At 39.0% G+C, this 21,609-nt stretch overlaps 1 protein-coding gene across 3 annotated transcripts in view; it reads left to right on the top strand.

Moving 5' to 3' along the window:
• LOC121854802 (protein ANTAGONIST OF LIKE HETEROCHROMATIN PROTEIN 1-like) overlaps positions 1–20,718 on the top strand; it is a 36,661-nt gene extending 15,943 nt beyond the window's left edge. For all 3 annotated transcript variants that reach the window (XM_042349591.1, XM_042349590.1, XM_042349592.1), the window contains exons 7-11: positions 1,432–1,536; positions 6,889–7,132; positions 19,422–19,547; positions 19,848–20,027; positions 20,218–20,718. In XM_042349591.1, coding sequence (XP_042205525.1) covers positions 1,432–1,536; positions 6,889–7,132; positions 19,422–19,547; positions 19,848–20,027; positions 20,218–20,415 — 853 coding nt within the window. In that variant the 3' untranslated portion in view covers positions 20,416–20,718. The remainder of the gene's footprint in view (positions 1–1,431; positions 1,537–6,888; positions 7,133–19,421; positions 19,548–19,847; positions 20,028–20,217) is intronic.
• Positions 20,719–21,609: the final 891 nt, after the last annotated feature.

The raw sequence follows: 21,609 nt of genomic DNA, 5'->3' as shown, positions 1-21,609 counted from the left end.
CTCCTTGAGGTTCATTTATGAACCTCAAGCACAGTACTGTATGTCCATCAGATCCACTCAGAGCAGGAGCTGAGTCCCATCTTAGCTGATACCTCATCAAACATATACATATTGACATGTATCCTTTGATAAGTAACCCTAAAGCCCCGGGTTAGGGTGCTGCTGGCAGTAAACCCCCAGCATGGGATAAATTGAGAAAAAATCAACTTTTCAAAAAATAATAAAAAATTGGTGGGAATAGGCGGACGTTTTGGAACATCAGCCGGGGCGCGCTGGTCGGACGTTCTACAACGTCACCCAGGGCCTAAGGGTTAAGAATCTGTAAGATACTACTTTTTCAGCCTGTACAGTATTTGATGATAGTGTGACTCATCAAGTAAGAGACAATGTTACAAAATCACTTACAACCTCCCTATTTAAACTGGCTTAAGTAAACACGAGTTATCTGAGATCAACATTCATTAAAAATTAAGTACTGATCCTAAAATTCATTTTTAACCAAGCCTGGATTAGGCAACTCATGCTTCCTCCTCTCATTGGGAGTACTACTTGAGCTGGAACTGAGGTGTTCATCTTAGTACAGGACTGTAACTTATTTTCAAAGCAGGATTGAAGAATGTATGTGTAATGGCAGGCTCCCTAATCTTCTACCTGCTTTTTTATTTATTTATTTAGAGCAGCAGTTCACAAACACAGGGTCACATAGAGGACATGGGGTCGCTGGGCTCCCATAGAACTCATGAGGTCGTTGGAGTCACCGGGGTCTTGCAGCGGTTACATGTGATTATTATAATATTTTTTAGTCCATTGTTTAGGACTGAAGGACGTGGATTTAAAGGGGACCAATAAATCAAATGTATCTAGTATTGTTGAGAAGATTTATTCTAATTTTCAATTTCAGTTGATTTTTAGATCCCAATTAAGTTCTGGTTTCCTAAGAATCCATATTTCACCCCCAAAGACTTACCGGTACTTAATATGCTGTACATAAGTCATTCATTGCAATTAGAAAATGAGAATTCATTATTTTTTCCCTTTTTTGTTTTTCTTAGAGAGAGACAGATATACTGTATGTTTTCATTTTCTTTTCTTCCTACTCTCACACTTACAGAGGCATCTCTTATCCTTTCCAATCACTTGTAATTTACATCATCACAAAGAAGTCTTCAGTCAATGTCTGATAATCTTTCTCTAGGTTACACTCTCAAGGGGTCTTCTTGAAGGACATGATGTTTACCAAGTGGCTACAGTACTGTACAGCACTGCAGTTCCGATGACTTGGTTCAATATTATGATGAGTTGGTTAGGTCAGGGATGGAATACCAGATGCATATCTTTTCTTTTCTTTTCTTCATTTTAGTTTCTTTTCACCTGTATAGTAAGCTATATCATGGCTTATCACAGTTAATAGTGAGTTTATTCTCTTAACAGATTCAGCATGTCACCCATTGCTTTTCTGAATACTGCTGTCAGGTTTGCTGACTTCCTCATTAGACAGCAAGACATATATATGAACATGCCACGACTGGATGAGAGGTTAGTGTAATAATCATGATAATTCTTTCAATTTGCAATATTTCTCGACTATTATTTCACACTTGTATTCATATGCATGAAATTCTAGCATGACCAAATAGAATAACTTGATCTACTGCACTGTATATACAGTACAGTATATACATTTTGAGATGTTTTGCTTTCACTGGATTCGATTTTTGTTGTACAGTAGTTTTATCTGAAAAAGGCGAGCTAAACTTGTCCATTTAACATTTTATTCTTTCCACTGACATTAGATCAAACTCTGGGATACTAAACACACAGTTTTCTCACAGTGGAAATACAGTAATATCTCCGTTAGCCGGAATCCCTCAAACTCGGAACTCTCCGATAGCTGGAATTGAATTTTTCTCGGAAAATCGTTCCCAAAGCCGAAATTTTCCGGAAAATTACAAAAAATTTCGGGGATGAGGGGTTTTTTCCGGCTAAGAGAGAGTCGTCTCGTTATCTGGAAATCTCTATTTCCAGAATTTTCCGGGTATCGGGAAAATTTTCTCAGAATTTTACGGAAAATGTGCCCCTCAGAAAATCGTTCCCAAAGCAGGAAAGTTCCAGCTTTGGGAACGATTTTCCGAGAAAATTTTAATTCCGGCAAGTTATATTAAGCTAAACCAAGTCAGTGACATTTTATAAACGAAAAACTTAAGCTCCCTGCCTTTCATAATCCTTGAGTATGCGTTAATTTCCCCTCCTGGCTGTCAACACCCCCACCTCTGCCCCTCCTCCCAGCCAGCAGTGGGGGAGTAGATGACGTTGATAACGATTAATAGGATGAATTTTGTTTTGGGCTTAAAGTTTTCTTGTATAAATTATCTAATACTTGACTTAAGAGAATATGACTTGCATTATTGGAATCCTTGCAAGATAGCAATTAATTTGAGTATAAACATCTCATAGTTTGCACAAGAGATAAAAATTTTAGTCCTTTACCATAGTACATTGAGTACAAAATGAGTACAGTAGGGTCGGGATATATCGTGACTTTATATAAAAAAAAAATTATATCACGTTTACCAAAATTATTGAAATTTTCTTTTATATAGCGATAAATTTTTTTATTTCGCGAGGGAAATCAGTCAGGAAATATTTCAAATGTACCGCCATGGCAAACAAATGTGTTATTTGCTCACCAGAGGCACCACCGTGGCTGCTCACTCACACATTCACTCTCACCTGCTCAGTCTTTCTGAGTGAGTGACGAGAAAGCAGCTGACTGCTGAAGATTACGACTTCTAAGGTGAGTGTAAATGGGTTGCTAGTGACGTGAAAAGTGAAGTGAAGATAATGGAAAGCATAATGGAAAAGATTTTATACTGTAACTAATATTTTTGGTGTTTGTTTATGATTGTTACGTGAGGGTGGCAGTGTGTCGTCTGTTGTTCTCGGGATGGCGAGTCAGCTGCCGAGTCTGGTGCAGATTCCAATTTCTAAAGCGAGTGTAAATGGGTTGCTAGTGATGTCAAAAGTGAAGTGAAGATAATGGGAAGCTTAATGGAAAAGATTTAATACTGTAACTAATATTTTTGGTGTTTGTTTATGTAGGTGTGGGATTGTCAAGTGAGGATGGCAGTGTGGCATCTGCTGCCGAGTCTAGTGTTCCTTGATGTTGATATTGAAATAGCCTGTTGTTCCCGAGTCTAGTGTTCATTGGTGCTTTAGTTAGTAAGAAAATGAACTCGTTAAGTAAAGTTTAGTCACTTTTGAGCCTTCAGAACCTAACCCTATTTTCTCCATTAATTACATGTACGGTAATTATATACTGTTGCGATTTAGTATACTGTATAGCAAACATCATTGGACCCTATCTCGCGATATATCCCGACCCTACTGTACAGTAATGTGCTGCTCAAAATTATGCTTTTTTCACAGGAAAAATTCTGGATCACTAGCCCTAGTGGTCAGGATATTATGGTATTGAATGTTATGGAGTATTTCAAATAAATTTTTTGTTTAGTTCTTTACATAGAGACTTGGGGATAGAAACTGATAATATAATTTGAGCTTATTAATACCAGTCCCCTTCATATACAGTACAGTAAAATCCTTATTTTATCTTATTATTCGGCTTGTCGTTTAAGGTTATCATATTGGAAACGTCTCACAGAGAATCATTATGTCATCAAATTCATCTCTTTAACATAAATAAAGTTTATAACGAATGTTGTGAGCGAGGGAGGAAGAGGGAGAAGGGTCCATTGGGGGTAAATGTGACCGAGCCACCCCCTCCTCCCCCAAAGGGTCGCCTCTCTGTTTGTCTACTGTACTGACTCATTCATGGTACAATATTGTTTACATATTTGTTTTTCATTAATTAGTAAAGATACGTTACTGTAATAATCTGTGCGTATTAATACCTGTAGTACCCTTCATATACAATACAGTATAGTACTATGTATATACCTCTTAGGTAAAATATGTCATTCAAGACTCCTTCAGGTCATAAGACCCACTAATCCCCTACCCAACAATGGGTGACCTGACTTTGCTTCAGGTCAGGTTAGTAACATGACCCAATAATCTCCCACCCAACCTTCATCACAAGTGTTAAGATGTGATTAGTTATGTATTACAGTCAATTGAGTGAAGTGTCTGCCTATTGTAGGCTAAAGATGACAGGATCTGCTGGTGAATATAATATATTCAGTAGTATACATTATTATGTTTACAGTATGAACAATATTGTACAGTGGTGTAATAACTACAGCTCCTATCAGTTTTAACACAGCTCTATTCACGTCCATTTCATATAGAGCTTTTGTTTTTTTTTAAATATAATGATTTAACCAAACTTTTAGATAAAGTATTCAGGATTATCTAAAAAAAAATGGTGTGTAATGAAATATTTCGTTTAAGGATATCTTATTGGAAATGCCTCATAGAAAATTTATTAAGGATCATTATGGTATCAAATTCATCTCCCTATCACAATTAGCCACGCTTGAGTGAGGAAGGGGGAGAGACTAACCACGCAACCCTCACCCCCAAAAAGGTTTGCTCCGCCAACAATACACCGGCTCACATTGCCCACACTGTGCTACACACACACCAACATTACCCACACTGTGCTACACACACACCAACATTACCCACACTGTGCTACACACACACCAACATTACTCACACTGTGCTACACACCAACACCATCCACACATCACACATGCACCCTTACATCACACATACACACCCTCCAACTCCACCCACACACCTCTACATCACTCACACACACCCTCCAACTCCACCCACACACCTCTACATCACACACACACACCCCCAACACCACCCTCACCACATATCACCCACACCATCACCACCCCCCAAACATCACACACCCTAACATCACACACAACCCCAACATTACACACCCACACACACCCTCCAACAACCACCCACACACACCCTCCAACAACCACCCACACACACCCTCCAACAAGCACACCCCCAACATCACCCCCCCCCCCTCCCCCCCACATGCACAAACACATTCCAACACCACTCACACACCCCCAACAAGGGAATTAAGACAGCAAGCATGAGGAGTGAGGGTCTTATTGTATGACACATCTGTGTGTGTGTGACTGCAGGGTAGCGAGTTAAACATCAGCTGTTGAGAAGCGCTTGGCAAAACTTATTTCCACTCCCTCTCTCTAATTACCCACACCTTTCTGTTTTCTCACTCCATATTTTAAAATGTTATGTAATCTAATATTGAAGGGATACAAATTTGCTCATTTATCACAATCTCCTTAAAAATCCTTTAGGTTTTGTGTTTATTCAAGACATCTTCAGGTTATTTGACCCACTAATCCTCCACCCAAGAAAGGGTGACCTGACATTCCATCAGGTCAGTAATATGAGACCACTAATCCCCTATCCTACCTCCACTTTACATTGCATCACGTCAGGTCAGTTACACGAGACCCCACAGCTCTACGGGAGTGAAAAATATCAGGCTTTACTTTAACACACAGCTTCATTCACGCCCATATCCTATAGATATTTTATTTTTAATTGTATTTATTTAACCAAACTTTTAGATAAACTATTCTGGATTATTAAAGTAAAGAAATTATGTTTCTAACTTAATTAGAACTGCATTTACAGACTCCGGTAGTTTAGACTCAAGGAAAACATCTCCAGCACCCAGAAACGTTCTGGGGAAGTGGGCTAGTGTCCGTCTCTGCAATATGTCTAGTCTAGACACTCAGAAAATTTTCCCAGTAACCGGAAATGGAATTTTTCCAGGTTTGAGAAAGTCGTCTGGTTATCCGGAAATCTCTCATCCCCGGAAGTGCTCTGCACCAATTGTTCTGGCTAACAGGGATATCACTGTATCTTGAAGCAGCATCTTACTACTGTACTTCTTCACGTAATCATTCTGTGAGCCATGATAACTAACACACTACCTGTATTTTATTTTAGCTTAAATAAATATTAAGACAGTAAAATACATTACAGTACTGTACATTATTTTTAGTTTAATTATCTTTATAAACTGACCTGGTCCTGAATGGGAAGCATCTCCTGATACTGCAAAAAATTTACAAAAAGTGAAGAAAAAATCATAACTTAAGAGTTTCCGTAAGCACCTCAAAAAATTGGGGTAAAATTGTTTCTTCTTAATTTTATATTTTCATAAGCTAGATCTTCATAAGTCAGGGACTGCCTGCACAGTATATTGTTTCTTATGTGAAAATTAGTTTTGCATATTGTAATTTTGTACATTGTAAAGTTTTCAGGAGCAGAAACCCTACGATAAATGAGGACTACTCTACCTGTAGTGTATTGACATCACCAAATTAACTGTTCATGTTACATGTTCTCTGGGTTGACCATACAGGTCTAAGCCCATACTTTCTTGGCCACACTTTAACTGAACAGGTGGCCTCATTGTTCACTCTGCATTCTTACTGATGTGTGCTTCATCTCTGTTAATAGTAATCCCTGGAAACAACATGTCTGTATGTGGCACAGGATGATATAACAGATTATTACGGTAATAGCAGGTAATTAATGCTTCATGGCCAGTCCTCCCCAAGGCCCCAGAATGACCAGAGGGCAGCAACTATGTATGAGCAAAAACTGTTAAACTTGAACTAGAAGTTCCTCTCTGCTGTATTGTCCAAGGGGGGTGAACCTGGGCTTCTAACTGCCCCTTTTTATGACTGTTGTTACTTTTGATGATGTTTATTAATCACAGATGAATCCCAGCTACTATGTCAAAGTATCCTGCCATAATATAGAATTTAATGAGTAATCTTTCTTTTTTCTTTTTTCAAGATATAAAAAAGTATTATCTCTGTGATATAGTAATATCTTGTATTTATTGACTAGGTTAGTTATAGCTGAGGCCATCAAAAATGTTTCGGGCTTCCCTGGGGTCATGGGAGCGATGGATGCAGCACTTATTCACATGCGGACACCACCTGGTCCTGAAAAACAAGATTATTGCTATGACAAAAGTAAGGCAGGATTCAAGTGTGCCTTTGTTCTGCAGTTCATAGTGGACCAAAGACTGATTTTTCGAGATATTCATTTGGATGCTCCAAGTGCTGGCCCTCGTATTCAAATATTTCAGGTGAGCTATATACGAGTACAGTACAGTATATATACGTATATACAGTACGTATATATATTACTTAAACACCAAAAATAATTAGTCAGCACTCAATCTGCACGTTGGTTACATTTTTGTTAAACACTGAGCAAATAGAAACTGTAAAAAAATACTAAGGGCCTATGGGAAGTAGGGGGTTAGGCTCCAGGCTCACAAGATGACCTTCCTCATTCACCCAATAAGTTTACCTTATTCACCTCATGGTCACCGACTAGAGATGATCATGCTGAGAAAAGGAGGCCAATGGCCAGTGTAGGATCCCTCCATTGTTCTTGATAATTTTGTCAAGGGCTATTTTGAAGCCCAATACTGTTCTTGGTGCCACAGCCATAGGTCTACCAGCCTCTGTGTTAAGAAGTATTTCCTTATATTTGTTCTGAATGGTAACTTGGCGAGCTTGTAGTTATGTCCTCTCATGTTGGTGGTGCGTGACATCACAAAGAATGTCAGGATTTTGCATGTTTCAGTGGGATCTGTATGAAGGGTTGTTAGTTCTCAGCCCTTCAGTCTACTTGGATAATTGAGATGACATAGTTCCAGAATCATTTTAGTCACTCTGTGTTGCTCCTTTTCTAGTATGTTAGATCTTTCTGGAGGTAGAGTTTCCAAGCTTGTATACAGTTATCCAGACTGGGAAGTACTTGATCTTTGTACGGTTGAAGGAGCATTTTCCTATCTTTGTATTTAAAGGAATGCTTTATAATTCCCAAATCTCGGTTTGCTCTCCTCACTGCTGCCCCCACTCGTTGTGCTGCTTTCAATGACTGGTCTATCGCAATGTCAAGATCTCTCTCCTTATTGGCAGTACAGTGAACCTTAGAAGATCCGGACTAAAGGGAGAACCATCTGTCCGGAAAAAACGATTGTCCGAATCTTCCGGCGAATGTACTAAATGTATAAAAAGGAATTTTGCTGTCCTGTGGGAAATTTTAAAGTTGCCGGCATTTTTGCGGCTGGGACAGTAATTTCCTTTACCTGTATTGTAAATATATGTGTGTGTGTGTGTGTGTGTGTAGACACAGACACACAAAATACTGTATACATACAAATAAATAATAATAGGAAAATCCTCTCACAAATAATGAGAAACAAATTTATTAAAAATGTGACAGTCTACCCTCAAGTTCACTCCGTGCATTATTACTTTATTAATAAAGCACGGACTTGAGGGTAGACTCACATTTTTAATAAATTTGTTTATGATTATTTGTGTGAGTATTTTTCTATTATACAAGGTATACAATGCAGGTAAAATAAATAATTGTCCTAATGGCAAACAAATGTTATTCGCGGATTTGGCGATTCGCGGCCATTTTGAGAACCTAACCCCCGCGAATTTCGGGGATCCCTTGTACATATTATCCTGATTACTGTGGTTAGTTATATAGACATTTCCTGTGAGAAAGCCATAATTTTGAGCAACATATTACTGTACTAACTTTGTTTTCAAATGTACTACACTAAAGGACTACAAATTTTATCTCTTATGCAAAATATGTAATGTCTATACAGTGGTCCCTCGGTTAACGAGCACAATCCGTTCTAGAAGGTTGCTCGTTAACCGAGGGACCACTGTACAGTGGTCCCTCAGTTAACGAGCGCCTCGGTTAACGAGTTACCTTCCGTAAGCTTCTTAACTTCGGTTAACGAGCAATCCCTCGATTAACGAGTTTCTTACGAGCCGACCTCCACATGTTTTAGCTTGCATTTGGCGGTCCACCAGCTGTAGTATTAGTCCGCCAATACAGTAATTGTTCTAGGGCTTAAATTCCTTACCCTTTTAGTAAATATCAAGAAGTTTATACTATTCAATAATTTTAAAAGTTTAATATTAAATTTTTTAGTTATTTCAACAATTGTTGAACATAATTGAAGGTTGGGTCACTAGTTTGTGGCACGCCATCCAGCCTGCCAACACAGCATACAGGCATCAGTCTTTGTGTCTTTTCAGTGGAGGTAACATCTTGCTTGAGACTCTCTTCAACTAAATGCTTTTTTTCTGTGTTAAGCAAATTATTGGTCATTTTGAAATTTATTTTACATATTGACAATATATAATGCAGTGCAGTGTTGATTTAAAGAAAATAATCTTGAATTACACCAAGAGAACTAAAATTTTATGGGTGAAATGGCGCCATGGGGTGACTTCTCTTCCACCCCAATGCCTTCTCTTCTCCCTTCTCCTCCACCCCCATTCTAACTCCCATCATCATCATCATCCAGGAGCCTTCTACATACACACCTCAGATTAAGTGTACTTTTCTACTTTTTTTGTTGAATTTAGGTAATTTTTGGTGAGCTGGAACCAATAACCCAAAAACCCATTGAAACAATGGTTTCGGTTAACGAGCAACCTTCTAGAACGGATTGTGCTCGTTAACCGAGGGACCACTGTACCGCAAAAAATATTGATACCCTTTAATTTTTCACATGATATTCATACTCAAACGTATTTCAAGGATAAATAAAACACGTTTACAGACTTAAAATGTTTTATTCTACTACTATTTAGTACTTAGTCAAATTTCCCTTACATTTTATTACCAGTTTAAGTCTTTTTGGCATGGATTCTGCTAACATTTGAAAATACTCTTCATCCATCTCAAACTCCCACATGCGCTTGATTTCCTCCTGTAACTGATGTACATTTGATATGTCCCATGTTGACAGCTTCCACTTCATCTCGTGCCATACATTCTCGATGGGGTTTAAATCTGGTGAGTTTCCAGGCCACTCCAGCAATGTAATAGCCCTTTCATGAAGCCAAGTTGTCACACTTTTTGACCTGTGACAGGGGGCACCGTCTTGCATGAAGAATGTGGACTGGTGAAGTTGATAATACTCCAATAAATGTTTTTCCCAAGACAGTCTTGTAGCGATCAGATTTCATTGTCGTGTTTGTGGGGAGGAAATGGAGGCTAGCACGACCACATTTTTCACTGAATGTTCCCCACACCATCTCACTTGCAGGATGTTTCACGGTTTTAATGGTGCAATGAGGATCATACCGGCTGGTGTTGGTGGGCCTTCTGACTGTCCGTTTCCCTGCAGTCACGACGCAAAAAGTGCTTTCATCAGACCACATCACAGAATTCTATTGTTCTTTGCTCCAGTGCTGGTATTTTCTTGCAAAAGCAAGCCACTGACAGCACATTCGGTCCATGGGAAGTGGTTTTCGTGCAGCTTGATGGAAAGGCAGATGAAGTTCCTTCTGAAGGCGATGTTGAATTGTTCATTCTGATACGTCTTGTAGGAGAATGGGCTTTCATATTGGGATCTCTCATTATCTCAAGCCTCAGTAGTGAATCAGTGCATTTGGAGGTCTTCCTGGTGATAATTTCCTTGGTGGAATAATGTTGGCGGGAAGGTTGCGTGTCAATCGCTTGAGCCTCTTAATCGTTGCCGTTCCTTGTCCTGTTTTCCTTGAAATTTCTTTCACAGTGACTTTATCGTCTAACAGGGCAAGGATCCGACCCTTCTCTGCCTCAGACATGTTTTTGGGAGCCATTAATACAGTTTTGAAAGAAAATTTGGGGCTAATTGTGGGTGTGTCTTAATTTGCACTCATCAGCTTGGTGAGCGAAAATTAACGCACACCCTGATCAATAGCAAATGGGGCACGGCCAAGTTTCTCCCACTTCTAGTCGAGTGGGAAACACCATAGAGATGTCAGATGTTATATATTCCCGCCTTGACAAATTTGGCAGGCTGCTTTTCTCGCGGTCAAAGCATGTACAATATATAAACACAGTTAATTATGCAGAAGGGAGCAATATTTTTTGCGGCCATGGTAGTACCGTGGTACTCATTGCGTGGCTCGCGACGACTTAATTTGCTGCTCTTGAAATTTTTTTTACTTATATTGTATATGTACAGTAAAAGTCCAAAAATCCGGATGGCAAAAATCCAGACCACCCGAGAATCCGGACTTTTCGAAAACTTTCAAACTTTTTAAATTTAGCGGGCTTTTGTGGGTTACGTGAATGAATGGAGTTACTTTAAAAAAATAATTTACATAATTCTAATAATAAAAGTAATTGTAAATTAAGGTAGCTAATTTTGTTGGTTTTGTAATTAGCTTGTCCTGAAATGTAAAATTTGAGGCACTATAAATCTTTTGTAATAATAATAATAATAATAAACGGTTTATTAATAGAGTTGCAGCCGGTGGCTAAAAATATACAGACTTACATTTGATTTAGACATAATGATATAATATGCATTGAATACATTTACAGGGCTGTACAGTGTGTATATGTGTGTATGCGTGAACACCACAGCTACACAGCAACAACAAGCGACCACTCGATCGCTACTTTAAAACAAGCAATCGAACTGTGACAACGTATGTAATTTTGAGTCCTACTCTTTCCATTTACAAGCCCATAATAATGGCTCCTAAAGTAGATAAACTTTGTTGTGTGAAGAGAAAGAAGAACACGTTGAAATTGAGTGACAAACTTGAAATACTTAAGAAACTAGAACGTGGTGTGAGCAGTGCTGTTCTAATGGAAACATACGACATTGGAAAGTCAACAATTTATGATATAAAAAAGGCAAAGAATAAAATTCTAGAATTCACAACTTCTTCTGAGCCTTACAATAAAATTGCTGAAAGAAAAAGTTTACATCGGCCCAAATTAGAAAAGCTTGATAAAGTGTTGCACGAATGGTTTTTGTTAAAACGATCAGAAGGTATGGCAATTTCTGGGCCGATGCTTATTGCCTAAGCAAAGTCTTTTAAGGAGCAAATGAACATTGAATCAGAGTGCGCATTTAGTGATGGATGGCTTAGGTATTTCAAGACTCGTCATGGTATTAGACAGTTAGATATTGCTGGAGAAAGACAGTCGGCTGATACACAAGCAGCAACAAAATATAGTGCAACATTTGAACAAATTGTAAATGACACAGCCGATCAAATTTATAATGCTGATGAAACAGGGGTTTACTGGAAGTGTTTGCCCATAAAGACTTTGGCTGGAAACCAAGAATGAAATGCAACAGGTTTTAAGCTTAATAAGGAAAGATTAACCGTTCTTGTATGTGCTAATGCTTCAGGTCAGCATAAAATTAAGCTTTTGGTGATTGGCAAATTTCAGCACCCACAGGCCTTTAAAGGAATTGTGCACTTGCCTGTGTCCTATAAAGCCCAAAAGAGTGCTTGGATGGACAAAGACATATTTCGCGATTGGTTTGTTCATGATTTTGTTCCATCAGTTCGTCAGAACTTAAGGAAATTGGGGAAGCCTGCAAATACGAAGTGCCTGCTACTTCTCGACAACTGTAGGGCCCACCCGCATGAATCAAAATTAGTGTCTGATTGCGGGAATATTTATGCATGTTACTTGCCACCAAACGTAACATCATTGATTCAACCCATGGATCAAGGAGTCATTAGGAACTTTAAATGTCACTATAAAAATGATTTTATGACGAAAATGATGAATAAGAATGTCAACCCTACAGAATTTCAACGCAGTTTTACGATCAAGGATGCAATATTTTCACTCGTGACTGCATGGAATGCAGTCACGAGTGAAACACTTTTAAGAGCGTGGCGAAAGTTGTGGCCGAAAGTGATGTTTGCAGATCTAGTGTGTGATCAAGACAAAGATTTTGAAGGATTCCACATAAAGCAGAGGGCATCTGAAGTGCAAGAACTGATGGAGACTGTTAAATTATCTCTGGAAGACAACCCTCTACGCAAGCTTAATGCTGCTGACATAGAAGAGTGGATACACATTGACGATGATATTGAAGTTGCTGCCACTTTCACTGATCAAGAAATCATTGAAATCATTACAACTCCTGAGAAGATAGAAGAGAATTGTTCAGAAGAATCTGGTGAAGAAAACGACAAAGTTGAAGAAAAGATATCTTGGGCTGCAGCAGAAAAGGGCATTGAAGCAGTCATTAAATTTGTGGAACAGAACCATAGCTTCAGTCTTCAAGATGTCATGCATGCACACATGGTGCAGAATAATCTTATTACAAAGAAATTACAAAGTCGTAAACAAGGTGATATACGAAAGTATTTAAAGAAAGCAGTGTCAAGCAGTGCAGCAGATGCAGTAGAAGCTGCAAGTGTTCCTTCCACAAGCAGTGCAGCAGACGATATAGAAGTCGTGGAAATCAACGAATAAATATTTATTTGTTGTTTTGTACTTTGTATTTATAGGAAAATGTTTCATTAATAAACTACAAATAAATAATTGATTTGTATAAAATAAATTCTGCTTTCATTTGTTTACTGTATTTTTCTTTTACAATGTTCAATTTCAAACATTACACCCCTCTTTTTTCGTAGTGAAAAATGTTTGTTTACATTTTTGTCGTGTTGACTTTATTTTTCTTTAAAACTGCTCGTTTTGATAAATGAAGCATGCTGTATTTACTAATGAATAAACTATCAAAATGTACCTGTTCAACTCTTCTTTATTCCTCCTTAAATTTGAATTATAAAAGTACTGCCTGAGAATCCGGAAAATCCGAAAATCCGGACCGACTCAATCCCCAAGCAGTCCGGATTTTTGGACTTCTACTTTAGGCTACAACAAGCAGTTGTATTACGCTAATTTGCTGTAGATGCGGCTCTCTCAATCTATGTGCTATCCGTATGTACACTGTATCTTGCTATGAATGATGGATCATATGCCAACTCAGTCCTTTAGAAACACTTCTAATTATCAGCTTAATAATAATAATAATATTGATCCTTATTATTACTGTGATAATTGCTTTTAATCTGTGTCCTGGTAGCAGGGCCTTTGCTTCAAGGTCCCTGTAAAAGCCCCGTTCCTTTACCTGGGTATAGGCCGTTATGGCTCGTATCATCCACCAGGCAAGCACAATTTATTTCATCCGAGCAAGAGATATACACCTCAGTGGGAAGATTTCCTTAATAATCACATCTGCTAATTGAAGTCTAAGTAAAGTGAGATATGGAGGTGATCGTCAAGGATGAAAAATCCAGCCAGCCGCTGGCACTGGGGGAGATCGGCCAACAGCCATCCTTCATCAGGCACCGGCCACGGCTGAGGGCGTCCCTCTGTCGGAAGACCTACAGGTCTTCCCACATCAGGCACCGTAAGGAAGTCCTCTATATCCCAATGGCTGACTGACACCACTACCACCACCACCACCAGGAAGGTCTTCTACACACCTGTGGTTAACTGCCACCACTATCAGGAAGGTCTTATACAGTGGTCCCTCAATTAATGAACGGTTCAATTAACAAAATTTCAGTTAACGAATTAGCTCCCATAAGGATTTTCAGTTCCATTAACGAACTAAACTTCGATTAACGAAAGCCTTACGAGAAACACGCTTTGTTGTGATCGGCTAGTCTGCCAATACAGTAATCGATTCTATGTTTACATTCGTTTCCAGTGGAGTAAATATCAAGAAAGTTGCGCTCTTGAATATTTTTACAATTTTTATATTAAAATTATTGGTAATTTTGAAATTTAGTTAACATATTGATAATATATACAGTACAGGGAACAATTTTTGTGTGCCCATCAGCTGATCGAATCACCCACCAACGCTTCTCAGTTTAACGTTGTTTATAGTGGAGTGAATATCGAATTTGTTGGTCTCTTGAATATTTTTGCATTTTTACATTAAAATTATTGGTCATTCTGAAATTTAGTTAACATGTTGATAATATACAGTGCAGAAATTATTATGAAACATGAAGAAGGCATTAGATCCAATGCACTCTGTAAAGAATATGGCATGTCATCATCGACTGCCTCTACAATCAGCTGTTTGATATGTAAACAAAGCTGCCGGGAATACGACATACAGTTTTTTATATATTATTGTACATTATACTGTACAGTACAGTACAGTACTGTATTTAGTTTATATTTAATGTTTTGTTAATTCTATTACCGGTATGCAGTACTTTGTATGTACTTTTTCTGTGAGTTGGAACCAATTACCCAATATCCCATTAACATGATAGATTCAGTTAACAAAATTTTCGGTTAACAACCAACTCTGTGGAACCAATTGTGTTCGTTAATCAGGGGACTACTGTATATGTACACCTGTGGTTGACTGACACCACTGCCACTACCACCAAGAAGGTCTTGTACTCACCTGTGGTTGACTGACACCACCAGCAGACAGCAGGAGGGACAAGAGTGAGGAATCATCATGGTCAGAAAGCATCAAACGTGAGGGTTACTTCATGACTCTTTCCAACAACATTTGATATTGTCATTGAACTAGACACTCACTTCAGAATACTGTAGTACTGTACAAAGTTGTCGAAACTCGAAATAATTATTATATGAAATTTGTTATAAAATTTTTGGTTATATCACACTATGATTTAGATATATATAATAATTTCTTAACTGTTGGTTTTCTTTTGCTCCTTAAGATATATTAAGTACAGTATTACAATTGTCGTGAACTTAAGACATACCGAGTCTTACAATTGTCGTGAACTTAAGACATACCGAGTCTTACAATTGTCGTGAACTTAAGACATACCGAGTCTTACAATTGTCGTGAACTTAAGACATACCGAGTCTTACAATTGTCGTGAACTTAAAACACACTCAGTTTGGTTGAAACTGCCTTAACCTTAGGTGGTCAACTGAGTACAATATTTTCTGGGGAATAGTGATCACTTTCGCTTATGAAACTTTATTAAGTTCAATAATTAATAGTAAAGTCTCATAGAGTGGAATCAGATTTTCCAGTGAGCTGTGATCTTGATCTTTGTCTGGTGGTGACCGGAGAACAAAAGTGCCTAGTCTAGGACAAGGCGGACGGCCGCCTGTGAAATTTTTGTTAAGATGGGTGGAAAATGTGGACGCTCAATTGGGAATAAAACACAGACATGCTAGAAAATGTACTTCCAAATCCTTGGTTTCATAATAAACACAGGGAACCAACAAATTCTAAACACTGTATTTTAACCAGCAAGTTTTCAGCTGAAAAATATTAATAAAACCACCTATCACATTTATGAAATTTCATCATAGCCTCGGTGTATCGGACCTGAGACTTGAGAATGGTTGTTATGCAGATTCCGACCAGGACAAGCCGGAGGCATTGAACAGTTTCTTTTCCTCGGTGTTCACAAAGGAGGATGCGAACAATCTTCCTGCGTTTGAGAACAGACGATTCGACACCTCGCTTACCCACAATGTGTTCTCAGACGAGGTTATAAGAAATAAATTGTTAAAGCTGAAGGTTCATAAGAGTCCCGGCCCTGACATGGTGCATCCCAGAGTGCTAAGAGAGTTGTGCAACGAGCTTGCTGAGCCCCTGAAGATCCTGTTTTGTTGATGCCTGGATGAGCAAAAGATCCCCAGTGATTGGAAAATAGCTTATGTGAGTCCTATCATCAAGAAGGGCGATCGCCACTCCATGAACAACCATAGACCAGTGAGCCTGACCAGCATAGCATGTAAAGTACTTGAGAGCATTTGAAGAGATGCCATGATGGAACATATATAAAGCAACCTTGTAAAGGACTGCCGTGCTGGCAGCCCTTTACAAGGACTTTATGCCGGAACGTTCCTGTTTAACATAATTACTCAATTAATATAAGGTAATGGATGCTTGGACACAAATTCTGGAACAGGGTGGGAATATCGACAATATATGTCTTGATTTTGCCAAGGCTTTCGACACCATACCCCATAAAAGGCTGAGAATTAAACTGGAAGGGTACGGTATTCGGGGAAGTGTCCTAGCGTGGATTGGAGACTTTCTGCATGATCGCAAGCAGGTGTATAGTGATTAATGGCACGAAATCGTCATGTGTACCCGTAACAAGCGGGGTACCACAGGGCAGTGTACTGGGCCTGTTGTTGTTTGTTTCATAAATGACATGCCTGCCGCTGTACATTCCTCCATACAAATGTTTACGGACAATGCCAAGTTATTTAGGGAAATTAAGAACCAAACAGATTGTTAAGAACTGCAGAAAGATCTGTGTGATCTTCAAGAATGGTCGAAGAAATGGCTGCTAAGATTCAATGTCACGAAGTGTAAGAGGCTGCACCTGGGTCGTACCAACGGTAAGAAGGCATATCCTATGTCCCAACCGGACGAAGAAATTTCATTAATTGAGACTGAATGTGAAAAGGACCTAGGTGTGTATGATGAAAACGAGCTCAAGTTCTCGGGCCATTGTGAGAAGAAGGTGAATCAGGCAACCAAATTATTAGGTCTTATAAGAAGGTCGTTCAGATATATAGACAGTCCATCCCTCGTAACGATTTTCAAGAAAGAGGTGCTTCACCGTCTGGAGTACTGGTCCCCAAGAAATGCTAGGGACTGTCAGTTGATTGAAAATGTCCAAAGGAGGGCCACTAGACTGGTGCCTGCCATTCGGCACCTCAGCTACCCTGAGAGATTGGAGCGCCTGAACTTGCCTAACAGTGTTCGAAGAATCTTGAAAGAGACTTTCCAAAAGATGAAGGTTCATTATTACTTTTGTCTGTGTACATCGTGTTTCACTGCAGGAAAACAAACAAACAACTTTCTCAAAGGTGAATATTGAATAATTGTAGATCCATAACATAACGATGATGACAAAAGTGCTAGGTTACGTGACTATATTAAGTGTTATTATATCTGGAGATATTGCTTCAAATAATGAAAAACCTTACTGATGTGTTATACAGTATGTGTATGTGTTAGTTAATGTATGCTATGTGTAACTTTTAGCACTTACCTAAACACTGATCCTGTTCAACGGTGAAGGTGCAGTGGTCTTGCCTCTGTGACAGCTGAACAGAGAATGACCCAGCCAGAAGTGGTACAACACACAGACCAAAAGGCATGACTCTCCTAACTAGTTCAGTGATTATATTATTATTGTAATACCCAAGATTCATAAATAAAAAAATGTTAACCATCAAACAAATGAATACAACAGATTCTTACAAAACAACAAATACTTACAGCAAACATACAGTAATATTAAGAAGAAAAGCAAAAATGAATTCACCTTTGAGCTATTGTAGTGTACAGTTGGTCCTCATATTACGCGGTTAATGTAACCCGGAGGGTCCCGCGGAAAGTGAGGAACGCGTAAAGTGAACAACATAACATATGGGATTAATTGAAATGGAGTCCAGGCCGATCCCCAAACTCCACTTTTTGACGACACACAACTATGTTGTAGTAAAAATTTTATCTTAACTTTATGATGGTATGAAAAAACAAGTAATATAGAAGAGGTTAGGTTAGGAAAGATAAAGGTTAACATAGGAAAAATAAAGGTTAGGTTAGAAAACTAAAAATTTTGTGTAACACTTACGGTAGTAGAAGAGATGGGTCGGCATACGGGGATGGAGGCTGGTTCCGAGGCAGAGGGCAGATTACTGGCCCTCAGGTGAATCACCATTACTAGGTGAATCATCATCACTGTCACTTACAGTTGTCAGGGCTTCCCTGACAAATCCCTCAAAGTCAACTTCACTGTCACTATCACTGGCTTGGGCTGGCTGTGGTGGGTTGCGGGTGAAGAAATCTGTTATGCTTTGCAGGTAAGGAAAGGTTTTTCTCTGGGGGTGGTGGTCCGGCGGAAGCCATTTTACGGAACAATGGATGCGCGTTTACACGGAGTGGCCTTGAGGGATGAAACTGCGCGGCTAGGTCAAGCGTCGTCTTTCCTCCCTCCCTCCCTCCCCCGGGTGGACACGTCATAATACTTTAAGCCAATTACAGCTAGCAGCAGAGGAGGGTAGGGATGCATGGCCAATCACAGGTCTGATACGTCATATGACGTCAGTGATAACGCAACAAAGACACACACTGCGCAACCTTACCGCGCCGCTTGCCCAAGCGGAGGGAGGAGGAGGGAGAGGCAGGCAGGCGGGCGGGCGGCGCGTGGGGAAAATCTAAAAATAGCGTCGCGCCGGACACTCTCCGCGTAATGGCGTTCGCGACCGCGGAATGTAAGAATGTTAGGTTCTGGCAAGGCACCGCGTTAACGGTGAAACGCGGAATGCGGGACCGCGTAATATGAGGACCAACTGTACTACCTGCTCCTGCATTGAACAAGTCAACTTATCATAAAGTTCTGTACAAGTGAAACTACAAAAAAAGTGTAAATTCATAGCTGACTGTATTTTTTTTATTTGATATGTTGTACTTGAGCCCTAATGCATTCCAGTACTAACAGACCCCAATGTAAATGAGTGTAGTTTTGGGCTTGGTATAAAAATAGAATTTTGGGATAAATCCTCCATTTTTATATTTCATCCTCCAGGAATCAGGTGCTTGGTTTACCTTACAAAATCTTACAAGTTCAGAAACACATGTTGTTGCCCCAGCTGTGTATCCTCTTGCACCAGCCATCATGACACCTCACATGAATGATGTTTTATCTTACCAGGTGGGTAGAGCCTCTTTTCTGAAACAACTTTTTTAAAAATAATTGATACTAAACTATATAAATATTGTACAGTATATTTTAATTGGACCATTGTAAAGTTACATATTGTACTTGTTTAAAATACTTTTATTAATTTTATGCTGATCAGAGTTGTCAGGAAACTGTAATCATGTGGAAGAGCGAGTTGATGAGGTACTGTAATAGTAAACTTGTCAGTGTTAGTTAATTACCATTTCCTCTTAAAATGGAGTTTCATAGAGGATATGATGGCATTATAATTTTTTCTACTTGTTTTTCCAGGAGGCATTGTTTAATGAAAACCACAGAGAAGCTCTTAAGTTGGCCGCTAATGCCATGGCCTTGTTCAAATCTAGATTCAAGCGTATGCAGCAATTAGACCGTCATGTTGAAAACAACAGCAAATTTGTGAGGGCCTCTTGCATTCTTCACAACATTGCCTTACTAAATGAACCTGAAACAGTAAGTTTATATTTTGTATCTCTTTCACTACCACACTATACTGTCATCCTGGAAAATGACTTTGGGGATAGTCATGGACTGGTATATGGAAAAGGTTCTGTTTAAGGTACACCTGTATGAACAGTAATGACATGCACATTTAACTTTCCACTGTCAGTATTACTTTAATAAAAACTTTTCATTATAACAGGTACTGGATAGATTGTCACTGGAGTACAACAGGAGGGTGGATGATGAAGGCTGGCATTTTGTTGGAAAGGAAGAAACTGTGGCTGAGTTTGGTATACTCGGAGGTGAAGAAAAAAGACATTATCTTACCACTGTCATGACTGGTCGCTGTGATGGCCTCCTGTCTTATGTCCAGTTTCCATCACAGTTAGAATGTTAGCTTGTAAAGCTTTATATTACCCAAGGTGATACTGTATACAGTACAGTATGTATTGTATTCAGCAAAACCTCTGACGTGCAACAATGAGTGTGCAAGGTATTGCAGCTTTTTTAGTGTTTCCTGAAGAACCTAATTGGACAATTATACCGTGTACGTTATTGTACTGATTTCCACCAATTATTACTTGAAGATTTTTTTATGCTTGTTTGAACTTGTATTGATCTGTAAATATGGACCTGAAACATGATTTATTCAACTGTCTATGTATGTAAATAAACAATTATATTAATAATAATGAAATAATTAACAAGCTTTTTACTGTTCTCCCCAGAATTTGTAAATGTGTAAAGAGTTCCAGATGAATCAGACAGTCACTGTAGCATACAGTACTGTACGTACATCACTATTAACCAGCTCTCCATGTGTTGTTCATAATACTGTAAGACTAGTCAGAATCTTATAGGTTTCTGGCCTTTATGCAAAGAAGATTACAGTACTGTACTGAATATAGCTACAATAACATTATAGAACATTCCTAGTACAGAAGTTACAGCTGTGATAACTATGTAGCTACTCCAGCACATTGAAGTTAACACTTAAATTATGTTTAATTATATCACCATTACTGAGATAACTGTGTATACTTAATTCTGTAATAATATTAAGTACAGGTAACTACAGTAAATGTTCTTTGACACAATTATCACAAGAAGTAGAGGGGAGGAGTGGAGGTGATTTTTTTTTTTTGGGGGGGGGGCCACCCCCCTACATCCTTGTGTAAGGTGAAGCGCAGAAGCGTTTACAGCGCCCAACAGGGAAGCATGCTAAGTTCATGCTTGCCTTTTTGTCTCATTAGTTAAGGGTGCAGAAGCCTGAAGAGTCAGTGGTTTATGTCTAAGCAAGTTATTGGAAGTTCCAACAACTTGTCCCTGAATACGAATTCACAACTTTCGATTTACAGCAGGTACCTACTTTGCTGCTAGGTGAACAGGGACCAAGGGAGGCTGGGAAGTGTGTCCGAACAACTTTCCACCGGCCCGGGAATCGAACCCGTGACATCTCGCTTGCGAGGCAAGAGCGGTACTGTTCTACCCACCGGCGCCCCCAGTGGAGGCGAATGTCATCCACACAACAGCAACCAAGGTACAAAACTTCCTGTTCCTTTAACCCCTTCAATATGGGGACACTAATTTT

The sequence above is a fragment of the Homarus americanus genome, unplaced genomic scaffold, assembly GCF_018991925.1.
Source record: "Homarus americanus isolate GMGI-L3 unplaced genomic scaffold, GMGI_Hamer_2.0 scaffold53233, whole genome shotgun sequence".
Lineage (NCBI taxonomy): Eukaryota > Metazoa > Arthropoda > Malacostraca > Decapoda > Nephropidae > Homarus > Homarus americanus.
Note: the sequence above shows the minus strand (reverse complement) of the source record. Positions and strands in the feature narration are given on the sequence as shown.